The 14582-nt window shown below is 36.0% G+C and overlaps 1 protein-coding gene across 3 annotated transcripts in view; it reads left to right on the plus strand.

The window, feature by feature from the left end:
* The window catches only part of RASA1 (RAS p21 protein activator 1), a 109548-nt gene that overhangs the window by 70017 nt on the left and 24949 nt on the right, over window positions 1–14582 (plus strand). For all 3 annotated transcript variants that reach the window (XM_069590066.1, XM_069590065.1, XM_069590064.1), the window contains exons 10-13: window positions 5652–5772; window positions 6372–6528; window positions 11383–11470; window positions 14488–14565. In XM_069590066.1, coding sequence (XP_069446167.1) covers window positions 5652–5772; window positions 6372–6528; window positions 11383–11470; window positions 14488–14565 — 444 coding nt within the window. The remainder of the gene's footprint in view (window positions 1–5651; window positions 5773–6371; window positions 6529–11382; window positions 11471–14487; window positions 14566–14582) is intronic.

The following is a 14582-nucleotide window of genomic DNA, read 5'->3' on the forward strand; positions in this document are numbered from 1 at the left end:
ATCTCCACTCACACTGGCTTCTCTGCTGTTAAAAAGAAAATATGTCAGGATCTTTGCTGCATTAGGATTTTTGCTACAGCTGTTCACTCTGCCCAAAATGACTTTCCCTCAAATATCCACTCGCCTCATTCTTTTTCTTCTTTCAAATTTTGCTTAGGTATTAGCTTCACAATTGAGACCTACTGGTACATATTATTTATTGCTGCTACTTGCCCTACCCTGTAGAGCACTTACCGTCTATTAACATACAATTCAGTTTTCTTATTCACTATGTTTATTATCTCTTTCCATCTTTGGAATGTTAAGTTCCTTGAGGGTAAGGATCTTTGATTTATTCACTGATGTATCTCAAGAACTGGCACTCAAAGAACTTTTATTGAATTCATTTATCAAATGAGTTTTCTTAGCTATTCCCTGAGAAAAGGATTTACAACTGAAGTAGGAGCCTGCACACCTAACCTGTGTGCAAAAACTTGCTTCAGTGGTTGTTAGACTCTCACCAATCAGATAATCTGCTTCCCTTTGGGAGGAATGTATGAGACTTCCTTCTCCAGAACTTTGTAGAAAGAGTAGGCTGAGAAGCCTTCCCTCCTGTCATCTAGTAACTTACCAACACTTGGAACATGAAGTGGTGTCCCTGCCTGTAGTGTCTTCTAATGTAGGTGTTGTATATCAGTTGACCAGCCTTTATGTTAAATAGGAAAGATTTATATAATCCTGAATTCAGGTATTTAAATCCAAATGTCAGTGTTGTAATGTCTTACATGAGGGAGTGAAAGTGGCTCAGTCGTGTCCGACTCTTTGTGACCCCAAGGACTGTAGCCTGCCAGCCTTCTCTGTCCATGAAATTCTCCAAGCAAGAATACTGGAGTGGGTTGCCATTCCCTTCTTCAGGGGATCTACCTGACCCAGGGATCGAACCTGGGTCTCCTGCATAGCAGGCAGTCTTAACTGACTGAGCCACCAGGTAGACTACAAATATGCCCCATTCTGTACTGAAGAGTAAATATTATCACTACTGTGATAAAAATTGATAAGTACAAATATATACAACTAGGGACACAGTCATCACTATTTATCATCTGGGTGCAGTGTATCTTAAAAAAATTTTTTCTTGGTCATTTTCTGAATAATTTGAAGTAGTAAGAATGAAGGTTTAGTACAAAAAACTTTATTAGAAATTTAATAAGAATTTAAATGTCAGTCAGTTCAGTCACTCAGTCGTGTCCGACTCTCTGCGACCCCATGAATCGCAGCACGCCAGGCCTCCCTGTCCATCACCAACTCCCGGAGTTCATTCACTCACGTCCATCGAGTCAATGATGCCATCCAGCCATCTCATCCTCAGTCGTCCCCTTCTCCTCCTGCCCCCAATCCCTCCCAGCATCAGAGTCTTTTCCAATGAGTCAACTCTTCACATGAGGTGGCCAAAGTACTGGAGTTTCAGCTTTAGCATCAGTCCTTCCAAAGAAATCCCAGGGCTGATCTCCTTTAGAATGGACTAGTTGGATCTCCTTGCAGTCCAAGGGACTCTCAAGAGTCTTCTCCAACACCACAGTTCAAAAGCATCAATTCTTCAGCACTCAGCCTTCTTCACAGTCCAACTCTCACATCCATACATGACCACAGGTATAAACCATAGCCTTGACTAGATGGACCTTAGTTAGCAAAGTAATGTCTTTGTTTTTGAATATGCTATTGGGTTGGTCATAACTTTTCTTCCAAGGAGTAAGTGTCTTTTAATTTCATGGTTGCAGTCACCATCTGCAGTGATTTTGGAGCCCAAAAATATAAAGTCTGACAGTGTTTCCACTGTTTCCCCATCTATTTCCCATGAAGTGATGGAACCGGATACCATGATCTTTGTTTTCTGAATGTTGAGCTTTAAGCCAGCTTTTTCACTCTATCGCTTTCATCAAGAGGCTTTTTAGTTCGTCTTCACTTTCTGCCGTAAGGACGATGTCATCTGCATATCTGAGGTTATTGATATTTCTCCCGGCAATCTTGATTCCAGCTTGTGTTTCTTCCAGTCCAGTGTTTCTCATAATGTACTATGCATATATTTCCTTGGTTATAAAGGCTTGTTCCTGAAATAGAAGGCAGCTAACTGTTATCCACTGTCTTGTACGGACCTGAATCATATCTATCTTGTAAACCCTAATTTCAGATACAGCTTCTGTAATAGTTCTTGCTTATAATTCCTCTGGTTCTTTTCACATTTTTGCTGTCAAAATGCATTACTGATTCTAGATTTTAAATATATTTCAGCTGCGTTCTAGTTTGATTCTTTCTTGTTCTTGCAACATTAGCTGTAATACTTGGGAAAACTTTGTTTCATAATTTTGTTGGATAGTACAGTCTTCTATACTCTTTAAATATATTTTTAGGTTTATAAACATCAATTAGAATGATCAGTATGGTGAATTTTTACATTTCTACATTATATGTTTCCTTCCAGTAACCTTTAAATGTGAAATACCTTTGTCCATTTATAAGCCATATGAGTAAATCTTGATGGAAATTATAAAAGTTTTAAGAATCCTCATTTTCTGTTAGGAAACAGGTTTATCTAGATTTCTTGTCACAAATTATTGCATGATGTCCTTTCTATTGAATCACTAACTAGATGAGTGCACCATATTTCCTTTATTTCCCTAGAAATACAACATTTTCTCAGTACATTCTTGAGTTTGAGACAATTCATCAAGGATATTACCATATCAAGAATTATAGTCTGAAACTTTGCTTATCAAAATCAATTTTATCATCATAGTTAGTAGGTCACAGAGTATTGATGTTGCTTTGCTTTCATCATCTGATTCCTTTTATAATTGTCAAACATCTTTTCACTTTTTTCTTTTTGCTAATATGGGCAGAAAATTAAGAATTCTGAATTTTTATTTGCACTCAGTGAAAACTAATAAACAGATAACAAAGATGGCCTTTTATATTTTTTGAAAGATGCTGCAGTAGTTGGCAACAAAGTAAAAAGTGCCAAAGGTGATGCAGTAAAATTGATTTATTTCACTGTTGCATCAGCCTCTAGGCCAAAGGTTGGCAGACTTTTCTGTAAAGGACCAGATACTAAATATTTTAGATTTTGTGGGCCATTCAGTCTTTGTCTCAGTTACTTAAACTTTGCCTTTGTCGTGAAGCAACAACACACAGTATGTAAAACAATGACCATGGCTGTGTTCCAGTAAAACTCTACGTCCAAACACAGGCACTGGGCTAGATTTGGTCTGTGGGCCATGGTTTGCCATTCTCTTCAGCATACTTGAGTATAATTGTTGAGTCATGATGAAATGGTTCCTACGATGATAAAATAGCAGAGTGTTTCAAGATGTAGGAAAAAAGAGGATTCATGAAAATTCTATAACATATCTTAGATATAAAATGGTCAGCCAGATCCATGAATCTCTAAGAAAAAGTCATAAAATATTAATTCTTGCTGCTCAAACAAGAAACTAAAAACTAAAATTGGGTCCATTGGACTAAATGGTAATATTGAAGATTGACTTCTTTGGGGAAGATCATTATAAAGGCACTTATATCTTTATATTCTTCCTGACATCCTAATTCTTTTATTATAGGGGGTTGTGGGAATTTAGCAGTTAAGATACATGCCTTCCTATAGTTCAGTGTCATATAAAACCATGCAATAAACCCCACAGGATTATGGGAAAGGTGGAGTTAACGGGTACAACACTGAAAAGCATCATCAGTGACACATAAAGATAAACTAGTAACAATTAGCAGAGTTTTTATATGTGCTAAATAGGTAAGAAATATTTAAATACTAGGTTGTTGCAAATGTATTCACGGGTTTGGACCATGAATTTTAAATCATTATAGCTAGGCTCAAATACATCTTTATTAATCAAAGTAGGAACCATTACAATCAACACATTTTTGCCACTGAGAAATAAGTTTGTTTATTCCTGTAGCATTAAAACCATACTTCAGGATTCAATAAACTCTTAGAGAGCATTTTCTGCATCCTGATGGTTGTGGAAGTGTTTTCCCTGCAAAAGTTGTCAGAGATGCTTGAAGACGTGGTAGTCATTTGGTGAGAGGTCAGGTGAATATGGTGAATCAGGCAAAACTTAACAGCCAAATTTGCTCAACTGTTGAAGTGTTGGTTGTGAAATGTGCAGTTGGGCATTCTCGTGGAGAAGAATTGGGCCCTTTCTGTTGACCAAAGTCAGCTGTAGGCATTGCAGTTTTTGGTGCAGCTCATCAAATTGCTGAGCACAGTTCTCAGATGTAATGTTTTTGCCAGGATACAGAAAGCTGTAGTAGGTCAGACCAGCAGCAGACAACCAAACACTGATCATGACTGCTTTTTGGTGCAAGTTTGACTCGGGAAGTATTTTGGAGCTTCTTCTCACTCCAGCCACTGAGCTGACTGTATAAAATCCACTTTTTGTTGCACATCAGATAGAGAAATGGTTCACTGTTGTGTAGAAGAAGAGATGACACTTCAAAATGATTTTTTTTTGAGTTTTGATCAGCTTATGAGGCACCCACTTAATGAAGATTTTTCAGCTTTCCCAATTTGCTTCAAATGCCAAATACTGTAGAATGACTGACACAAATTCTTAAGCAACTTCTTGGGTAGTTGTAAGAGGATCAGCTTTGATGATTGCTCTCAGTTGGTCGTTGTCAATTTACAATGGCCGGCCACTATGCTCTTCATCTTCAAGGCCTACTCTGCAAAACCTCTTGAACCACCACTGCACTGTATGTTCATGTTCCTGGGCCAAATGTGTTGTTTATGTTGAGAGTTATCTCCGCTGCTTTACGATGCATTTGAACTCGAATAAAAAAATCACTCGAATTTGTTTTTTGTCTTAACATCATTTCCACAGTCTAAAAGCTAAACAGCAAGTAATAAGTCATTGGCAGAAAAGCATAAAGCGAGAAGTATGCATTAAAATGATGTATAACATAACCACATTTATTTAAGAATGTATTCCAAAATCAGATGGCAGAGTTCAACAATGCAAAAACAGCAGTTACTTTCGCATCAAGTAGTACAATAAATAAGGCACTTTACCTTGAAAAAGGCCTGAAGTTTTCTTGTGGAAGAGGCCATCAGAAGGGTTGTAAATAGTGGGAAGTGTTAAAAAGGAGGACTATCTGAAATCAGACACGTTAGGACGCCAGATGTGGCTGGATGGATATGGCTTATAACACTCAGTGAATCTGTGCAGGCCGGTAGGCTTTTGGGATGTATTTTGCATATTCCCAGGCATCTCATTTCAGCTGGGTGCAGCTTTCTGCACTCACTTAGAGTTTCTTGAGGATGTAATTGTGCATAAGCAAACATGAATTTGCTTTATGCTCAGATTGGTCCAAATCTATCAGTTATGCTGGGACAAATACATGTTTTCAAAACAGTGTTGCTATAAAGCACACAAAAAACTGTATTTTAAAAAACAGTTCTTGAGAAATGGTAAGGACACCTTTTTGAAAACTTCTTTGGAAAGCAGAATCTCTTAATATATATGTTACATTATTTTAGATTTTGGTATTATTTTTTAATGTCTAGACAGGCACAATCTGGTTTTTAAGTCGGTAGTTTAGTAGATTTTACTTCATTCCCATCAAGAAGTCATGAAATAATTTTAATATTTTTGAAAATTCAGGATCAAGAACAAGTACTCAATGATGCAGTGGATGGCAAGGAAATTTATAATACAATTCGTCGTAAAACAAAGGATGCCTTTTATAAAAATATTGTTAAAAAAGGTTATCTTCTAAAAAAAGGTAAGTGTAAACTTTTAAGACTAAAGATTCAGCTTCTTAATAGAAACATTGTGAGTACTGGGCATAAATCTTATCATTGAGATATGAATTTAACAAATTGGCATCTGATTCTTGGTCCCCTGGTCACCTGTCCATAACTTTTTTTAAGCGAAAATTCATATGACTTTTATCACATTCATGGTATTGAGGTTTCTAGCTTATATATTTGCCTCAGTTTGGCATTAAGAAATGTGGGGGATGAGGGGTGCATGACTAGCAGAAGAGATTTTTTTCCCTTATGACCAGAAAAGAATTAATGCTAAGTGAGAATTTTAATGATTTATTGTAATGAAATCTCTAAATACACTGTTTAGGTACCCTTGTCACTTACCTTGTGATTCATTAAAACAAGGAATATAACAAAATATTTTTCTACAGATAGATTACAGACATTTTCTCATTTTATAAGGATTGGTATTACTGAAGCTTTGGGAATAAAAATTGAAATATGAAATATATTTGACTTTTTTTAAGCAATGATCATTTTTATGATTTTACTATCAGTGACGTTATAGTTCATTATTTGGCTAAGGGAAAACAATTTGTTTTTTTTTTAACAGGAAAGGGAAAAAGGTGGAAAAATTTATATTTTATCTTAGAGGGCAGTGATGCCCAACTTATTTATTTTGAAAGTGAAAAACGAGCTACAAAACCAAAAGGATTAATAGATCTCAGCGTGTGTTCTGTCTATGTTGTTCATGAAAGTCTCTTTGGCAGGTAAGAAATTGGTTTCCTATATATTTTTGGAATTGTTTTAATAATAAAATAGTATGTTCAGATCATTTCAAAGCAAACCAATTCTGAGAGCCTGAAAATCATCTGAAAATGTGACATTTACTTTCTAGGATAATTTTTGTTTTTCTCTTGTAGACTAACTTATGCATAAAATTCTACTTCCACTATATCACATAGAAATCTATGGATCTTTTGTATAAAGACTTACTCTGTATGCAGTGTGTTGCCCTGCACTTACTGCCAGTCTTTCAAATGACTTTGATTCTTTTCGCCTTTCTCCTACTTTATCATTCTTGGTTAACTCAATGCATCTGATAGTACTAGATCACTCAGTTGTACTATATTAACTTGATTCCTAAGAAAGCTGTAGTATAAAAACAATTATTTCAATAGAAAAGAGGAGAGAGTATTTCAGATTTGAAATTAAAACTTTTTTTCTTACATTAATGTCACAGTTTTTAAGAAAATAAATAGTAAATCCTGAACATCACAAGGCAAATTCAGCACTTAATTCCATCTAGATTTTTTAACAAGGGCCTTTCTTTACCTTTCACCATCAGTATTATTAATAAACCTATTTGACCACTTAAAGATTGACTGATGGACTATCTGTTGTGAATCCTTTCTAGAGTGTTTTTGGGTATACTTAGCAAGCAATTTTATTATGTATTGCTATGAGGGCTTCCCAGGTGGCATCAGTGGTAAAGAATCTGCCTCTCAATGCAGGAGACACAAGTGATGCTGGTTCGCTTCCTAGGTCAGGAAGATCCCCTGGAGAAGGAAATGGCAATCTACTCCAGTATTCTTGCTTGAAAATCCCATGGACAGGGGAGCCTGGTGGGCGAACAATCCATGGGGATGGCAAACAGTCAGATATGACTGGGTGACTGAGTAAGGCACACAGGCACGATGAAGAAAACACAGATAATTACAACACATTTTTAACAATCTATTTTCTGCTGCAGGATGGCATTTCTACTAGGCAACTTCAGTTTTTCCTATTTAAGTTGGGAAAGCGTCAAGAGAAATACCTGTAGAGCATACAAGCTTGTCATTTTTTCCAAATTGTGTTTAGGAGATCACATTAGTATTATTTGAAATTTAACAGTGCCTCTTTTAAGTGGTCGAATAGGTTTGGGAGATGCTGAATTGGACAAATAATTTTCCACACAGCGGGACATTTTGAAGTTGTAGCCCAAGTTTGTATTGTGAATCATCAAGAGTGAATCAACATGAAATACTATGAATCATCATGAAATGCTATGTGAATCATCATAAAATACTATGAAGTATTTCATGAATTCATTTAACCCTGATACTCTTGCTTGATACCCAGCCCCAAACACTTCTTAACATCTCTTGAAAACAGCTGTCCAAAAAAAAAGACAAATCTGGGTAAGATAGGAGTTAAGATTTTTTTCCCCTCACTTAACAATATGAGAAACTTGGCCTTCAGATGTAGTAGGATCAGACCTCTGGCTTCCTCTCAATCTTGCTACTCTGCCTTACTTTGTGTATACTAGGTTTTTCTCACGGAGCCACTTCTTCATGAGAGCAAAGGTGGCAAACAGTGCCAGAGAAAGGAGCAGTGACCATTTCCTCCAGTAACTACTGAAAATCCTGAGACTACACTATTTGTTGTGTTATCAAATAGATAGTCATTGTGTATTTCTTGCTTTGTGTAAGCATAGAGCCCAGTATACTGACTTACCTTGAGCATTTGGGTGGAGTCTAATGTGAAAGTTCTACCAGCAGTAGAGATGACTGCTATGCACACCCAGCCTGTAGTGTAGGAATGCTGGTCAGCACTGCCCTTCAGCTGTTGGCTCCAGTGCTTTAGTTGTGTAGCTGTGCAATTTTTCCAGGTTTTTTCAGTATTATTGAGATGTCTCTAATATTCCTGTTTCTTTATATTAAACTTCTGACTTTTAATACTGCTTTACTTTAAATATTGTTTCAGAAGCACAAGTCGAAAGACATTTCAGTCATACAGAGTTATTGCTGTACTGAATATTTACATGGGAGTTTTGTACTTGTATCTTTTCTTAGGCTGAATCTTTTACTGTGGCAGTACTTATTGTTTTATCTGTTTAAGAAGGATGTTTTTGATGGATATTACATTTTAGGTTTGGTGATTATTTTCTTTTAGCCTTGTCTCTACTTTTAGCCTTAGTCTCTACTTTCCAAAATTTTCTCATTCTAATTGTTTTCTCTTTTAGAGATTAAGGATATATATTTTTTTCTTCAAGGTGTATACTTATTTCATCTTTCTCTGGAAGCTTTGAGATCTTTCCTTATCTTAGATCTTCAAAGGTTAAATCAATATGTGCTTACTGTAAAAAAAAAAAAACTTTTAGAAATTTATGGTGTTTGTAAAGCTTCTTTATTCTTAAGACCTGATGTCTCCTGTCGGTTTTGAACAGTTCTCTGTTAGTGTCTGTTTAAACAGCCCTGCTGCCACGCTCACTTGAATCTTCTGGAATTCATGTTGCATGTTATAGACCATCCACTACATCCCATGTGTCTTTTAAACAATTTCCTCTATGTTTTTCATAATTTTTTTTCCTTTCTGTGCTTCAGGTTGGATATTTTCTTCTGATTTGTCTTTCAGTTCACTATTCTTCTGTAGTTAAATGCATTTGTTGAGGTTTTATTTATTACATTTGCCACTTTATAATTTCCACTTGAGTCATCTTGTATATTTCTAGTTATCTAACAAAATTCTCTTTTTTTAACCTTTTTCAAAGAATTTTAATTACTATGAAAAATATTTGAAAGTTGTATCTGTCCTCAACATCTGTGTTATATGTAGGTCTTTCTCATTTGTTTTTCTTTCAGCTGTTCAGACATTTGATCCTGATTCCTGTGATGTCAGCTTATGTTTGACTAAATAGTGGATATAGTATGTGACAAACTGCAGAAGCTATACATAATGTTATTGCCTCCAGAGAGGACTGTTCTGCCAGATAAGTTAGAGTAGGGGTAGTTCCAGTTGATTCCTAGGCAGATCAATATGAAGTTTTGGTGAAGGCTATTTTATCTCTGATTTGCTCTTAATTCTGAAAGAATAGCCCTTCAGGGTTCTCAACAGAAAGCCTCCTCATCTAAAGGCCCTGAGCTCATTTGTCTCTCCCCACACTGTGAAACTCTGAATGTGCCTGGTGAGCTTCTTAGCCTCTTAGATGCTTTCTACTTATCGCCTCAGCTTCCTGCCCTTAACAGTTTAGGAACTGGCAAACACCTTGAAAAGAACAGTTGTGGAGAATGTCAGTCTCACCTCATTATATCTTGGTCCCTCAAGTCTTAGCCACCTCATTGTTCTCCAGTGACTTCATACAGTTGTATTTTGTTTAGTTTATATTTTATCCATCCAGGAGGGTTAGTCTGGTACAAACCACTTTCAGAATCAGAAGTTTTCAATTGACATATTCCACTGTTTTATGGTATCCTTAAAGCATTGAAGACATGGTTTTTTATCTTTAATCCATATGTTAAGCTTGTACTCGATATTTTGCTATGACCTTCTAACACCAAGGTCTTAAATATTTCTTTGGTGAAAGCAAGAAATACAAATAACACTTAATAAATTTCAAAAGTTTGAAGGTCCTTTTAAACTTTCAAATCTAATTGGAAAAACAACACATCTTCAAAAAATATGTTAACTACTAATATTGTATTTACTTGTCAAGTAAATTATATGCAGTGTAGAAGAGTTGACTCATTGGAAAAGACTTTGATGCTGGGAGGGATTGGGGGCAGGAGGAGAAGGGGACGACAGAGGATGAGATGGCTGGAAGGCATCACTGACTTGATGGACATGAGTCTGAGTGAACTCCAGGAGTTGGTGATAGACAGGGAGGCCTGGCGTGCTGCGATTCATGGGGTCGCAAAGAATTGGACACGACTGAGCGACTGAACTGAACTGAGAGGAAGAACAGAACTAATATTTATTGTACGCTACTATTAGGTCATTCGGAGAAGGCAGTGGCACCCCACTCCAGTACTCTTGCCTGGAAAATCCCATGGATGGAGGAGCCTGGAAGGCTGAAGTCCATGGGGTTGCTGAGGGTCGGACTGGACTGAGCAACTTCACTTTCACTTTTCACTTTCATGCATTGGAGAAGGAAATGGCAACCCACTCCAGTGTTCTTGCCTGGGGAATCTGGGGGATGGGAGAGCCTGGTGGGCTGCCATCTGTGGGGTCACTCAGAGTCGGACACAACTGAAGTGACTTAGCAGCAGCATTAGGTCATTTGATCCTCAAAATAAGCTTGTTGATATTTCCATTTTAACAGATGAAAAATGGCCAGTTTTTTAAAAACATTTTAAAGTTATAAAGAAGAAAATTAAAATTACCCATAATCTATTGAGAGATAGCCATTAAGAACATTTTGGGTGTAAAAAATCCCAAATGTCTAGTTTTTTCTCAGTACATAGAAATGTATATTATATATCATCCTTAAGCTGCAAGTTTAGTAACATTTTATTTGTTTTAAAGTCTTTAGATTAGCTATATGCAATTCTAGCACTTCTGCTTCAATTTTCTTTTAACTTTTCAATTTTCTTATAACTTTTCTATTTTAAAATAATTTACATAGTACTTTGAAATGTTTTTAAACTTTGATAGATTTCAGTAGTACAGACAGAAAGCTTTCTAAAATATATGCAGCTGACATATTCTTTTTAGTAATTTAGTACAGTGGATTATTTCTCTAATGAATTGTTAATTTTGTATAAATTATATAATTATATTGATTTTTTTCTAAAGTTGGTATAAGTGCTGTAATCAGTACATTTTGTTGAACTTCCTAATAACTTTTTGTTTGTATTTTAAAGGCCAAACTGTTTCCAGATAGTGGTTCAGCACTTCAGTGAAGAACATTACATCTTCTACTTTGCAGGAGAAACTCCAGAACAGGCAGAGGTAAGTTAAATGTTTTTTCAACTACTATAAACCGTTATTCAGTCCATATTTTCTTAACTAGAATAGAAAACTAATGCACTTAAGGTGATAAAAAAAAGATGCCTGGAATCGAATCATCTTTTATTTTAAGCAATAAGAACTTTCAGGTGTAAAAAAATTTTTGAAAGAAATAGTGAAGGGTTATTGGGAAAATTTCATTCTAAATTGACCTTAAAATACTCTTATGATGTTTGGGTCAACTGAGAATGCTCATTTAAAATCTTCTCTGAAGAAAGGCTGTGGATATTCTCAGTACACTCAAAAAGGTAAGTCAGTTAGTTTTGCTAATAAGCATTGGCTATTCTTCACTGGTTGAACTCTGTATCTAAAAATAGAAATTGTCATCACAAGGAAAAATTTGAGGAATTTTTCTATTTTTCTAAGTCTAGATATAATGTTTTCTTTCAGTATTAGCCATTGATCCAGGTGCAGTGCCTTTATTAAAACTTTTATTAAATTTTAAGTAATGTGAAGAAATGTTTTTAAAGATCTCCTTTTAAAAATACATTGATTTTTCTGAACCACAATATTTCTGGGGTGTTAAGTGGTATTTTGTAGATATATGGCTGTATTTTCTTCTGCTGATTCTCTGTGGAAGGAACCTGAAAGTAGTTTAGAGGTGAAAGAAAGAATGTGACTTTTTGAAAAAAGAAGATAATTTGCCAATTCTGGATATGAGACAGACGCTTTTAAAACTCTGGGTCCTGGCTTGGGCTCCTGATTCATAAATTATGAAGATATGTTTGGCTGTAGAATAAACTTGATGAATGAGCCATTGTGTTTTATGGCTCATAATTGCATATAATTTTTCATGTCATGAAAAAAATATCACAATTGAATACTCATTGTTAGCTTGTAATACACATAAAATCTTGTTTCATGGGTGAACAAAGTGAAATATTAGTCTGACTCTTTGTGACCCCATGGACTGTAGCCCACCGGGCCCCTCTGTCCCTGGGATTCTCCAGGAACAATACTGGGGTGAGTATTCATGACCTTCTCCAGGGGATCTTCCAAATCCAAGGATCAAACCTGGGTCTCCTGCATTGCAGGCAGATCCTCTACCATTTGAGGATGGGTCAGTTCAGTCAGTTCAGTCGCTCAGTCGTGTTCGACGCTTTGTGACCCCATGAATCGCAGCACGCCAGGCCTCCCTGTCCATCACGAACTCCTGGAGTTCACTCAGACTCATGTCCATCGAGTCAGTGATGCCTTCCAGCCATCTCATCCTCTGTCGTCCCCTTCTCCTCCTGCCCCCAATCCCTCCCAGCATCAAAGTCTTTTCCAATGAGTGAACTCTTTGCATGAGGTGGCCAAAGTACTGGGGTTTCAGCTTGAGCATCGTTCCCTTCAAAGAAATCCCAGGGTTGATCTTCAGAATGGACTGGTTGGATCTCCTTGCAGTCCAAGGGACTCTCAAGAGTCTTCTACAACACCACAGTTCACAAGCAATTCTTAGGCGCTCAGCCTTCTTCACAGTTCAACTCTCACATCCATACGTGACTACTGGAAAAACCATAGCTTTGACTAGACGGACCTTAGTTGGCAAAGTAATGTCTAGGTTGCTTTTGAATATGCTGTCTAGGTTGGTCATAACTTTTCTTCTAAGAAGTAAGTGCCTTTTAATTTCATGGCTGCAGTCACCATCTGCAGTGATTTGGGAGCCCCCCAAAATAAAGTCTGACACTGTTTCCACTGTTTCCCCATCTACTTCCCATGAAGTGATGATGGGACTGGATGCCGTGCATGATCTTCGTTTTCTGAATGTTGAGCTTTAAGCCAACTTTTTCACACTCCTCTTTCACTTTCATCAAGAGGCTCTTTATCCCTAATTTGCAAAAATAGGGCTCATAATATTTCGGTAACTTTGACATATTTTTTAATCGTTAGAAATTGAGTTAGGATACTCAAGTTTAAGTTTCTTTCCTATCTTTCAGTTATTTTATCATGTTCTCTCTTTCTAAAGATTGTGTTACACACCTTGATGACGTTTCAGTATGTTTTGGGTATCTCACATAATGTATAAATAGAACATTTTCTTATTTATCTATACTCTTTTCCATATTTCGTGTTTTCATATACCTCTTAAAGTCCAAAAATGCCACTGGTATTCCAAAATTTTGTTACTTTGGTGACCTGTAGGATCTCTGGTTATTGTCTTCTCTCTTTTTTTAATTTAAATTTATTTATTTTAATTGGAGGCTAATTACTTTACAATATTGTGTTGGTTTCTCTTTATAAAAGCTATGGTAATTGACTTAGTCTTAAATTTGCCTATTAAAAGACATACTTAAACACTGATAGAATTCAGATTCATTGAAGTAGCCAACACACTGAAGACATAATTGAGTGAAGCAATAGTACAGAGCTTACTAGAAACATGTATGCCAAACATGTTTATAATTTATAAACCTAAAATTATTCTCTCCTTTCTCCAGTGTAGTAGGGTATTAAACATTTGAGAATATATCTGCAACTTAGTTTTAATATTAGGCTGCAATATTTTATATCTAACATTAATATTTGAAAGGCTTATAAATCACCCAGATCCCCTTATATGTTTCATGGTCTAAGGTAAAGATTAGAAAACTAGTCATCAAATCAATGATCACATCATCAGTTGGTTTTGTAGTCAGCATTCCTTTTACAAAATGTATCAAGTTAAATTCTGCCTTAGGGTGCCTCAACTGCTTAACTACATATATATCTATTTTTTGGCTAATAAACAATCACTCATTGACACTTAGGATTAATTTAGACATTCTGCAATAATACAATCTATTTTGCAGAAATTATTATAATTTTTTTGGTCACTGTTTTACTTTGTGGGATAACATATATTTAAAGTGCAGGATATTCTTGAGTGTAGAGAAGAAAAGAACTATTGAATTTTGAGGAAGAACCCAAATTGATGACTGGAAACTGCATAAACTGTTATATAGTATATTTCTTTGAAATGCTGTTATTCTTTTTCCTAGGATTGGATGAAAGGTCTGCAGGCATTTTGCAACTTAAGGAAAAGTAGTCCAGGGACATCTAATAAACGCCTGCGTCAGGTGAAATTTTATTTTCT

Source organism: Ovis canadensis, chromosome 5 (genome assembly GCF_042477335.2).
Source record: "Ovis canadensis isolate MfBH-ARS-UI-01 breed Bighorn chromosome 5, ARS-UI_OviCan_v2, whole genome shotgun sequence".
Taxonomy (NCBI): Eukaryota; Metazoa; Chordata; class Mammalia; order Artiodactyla; family Bovidae; genus Ovis; species Ovis canadensis.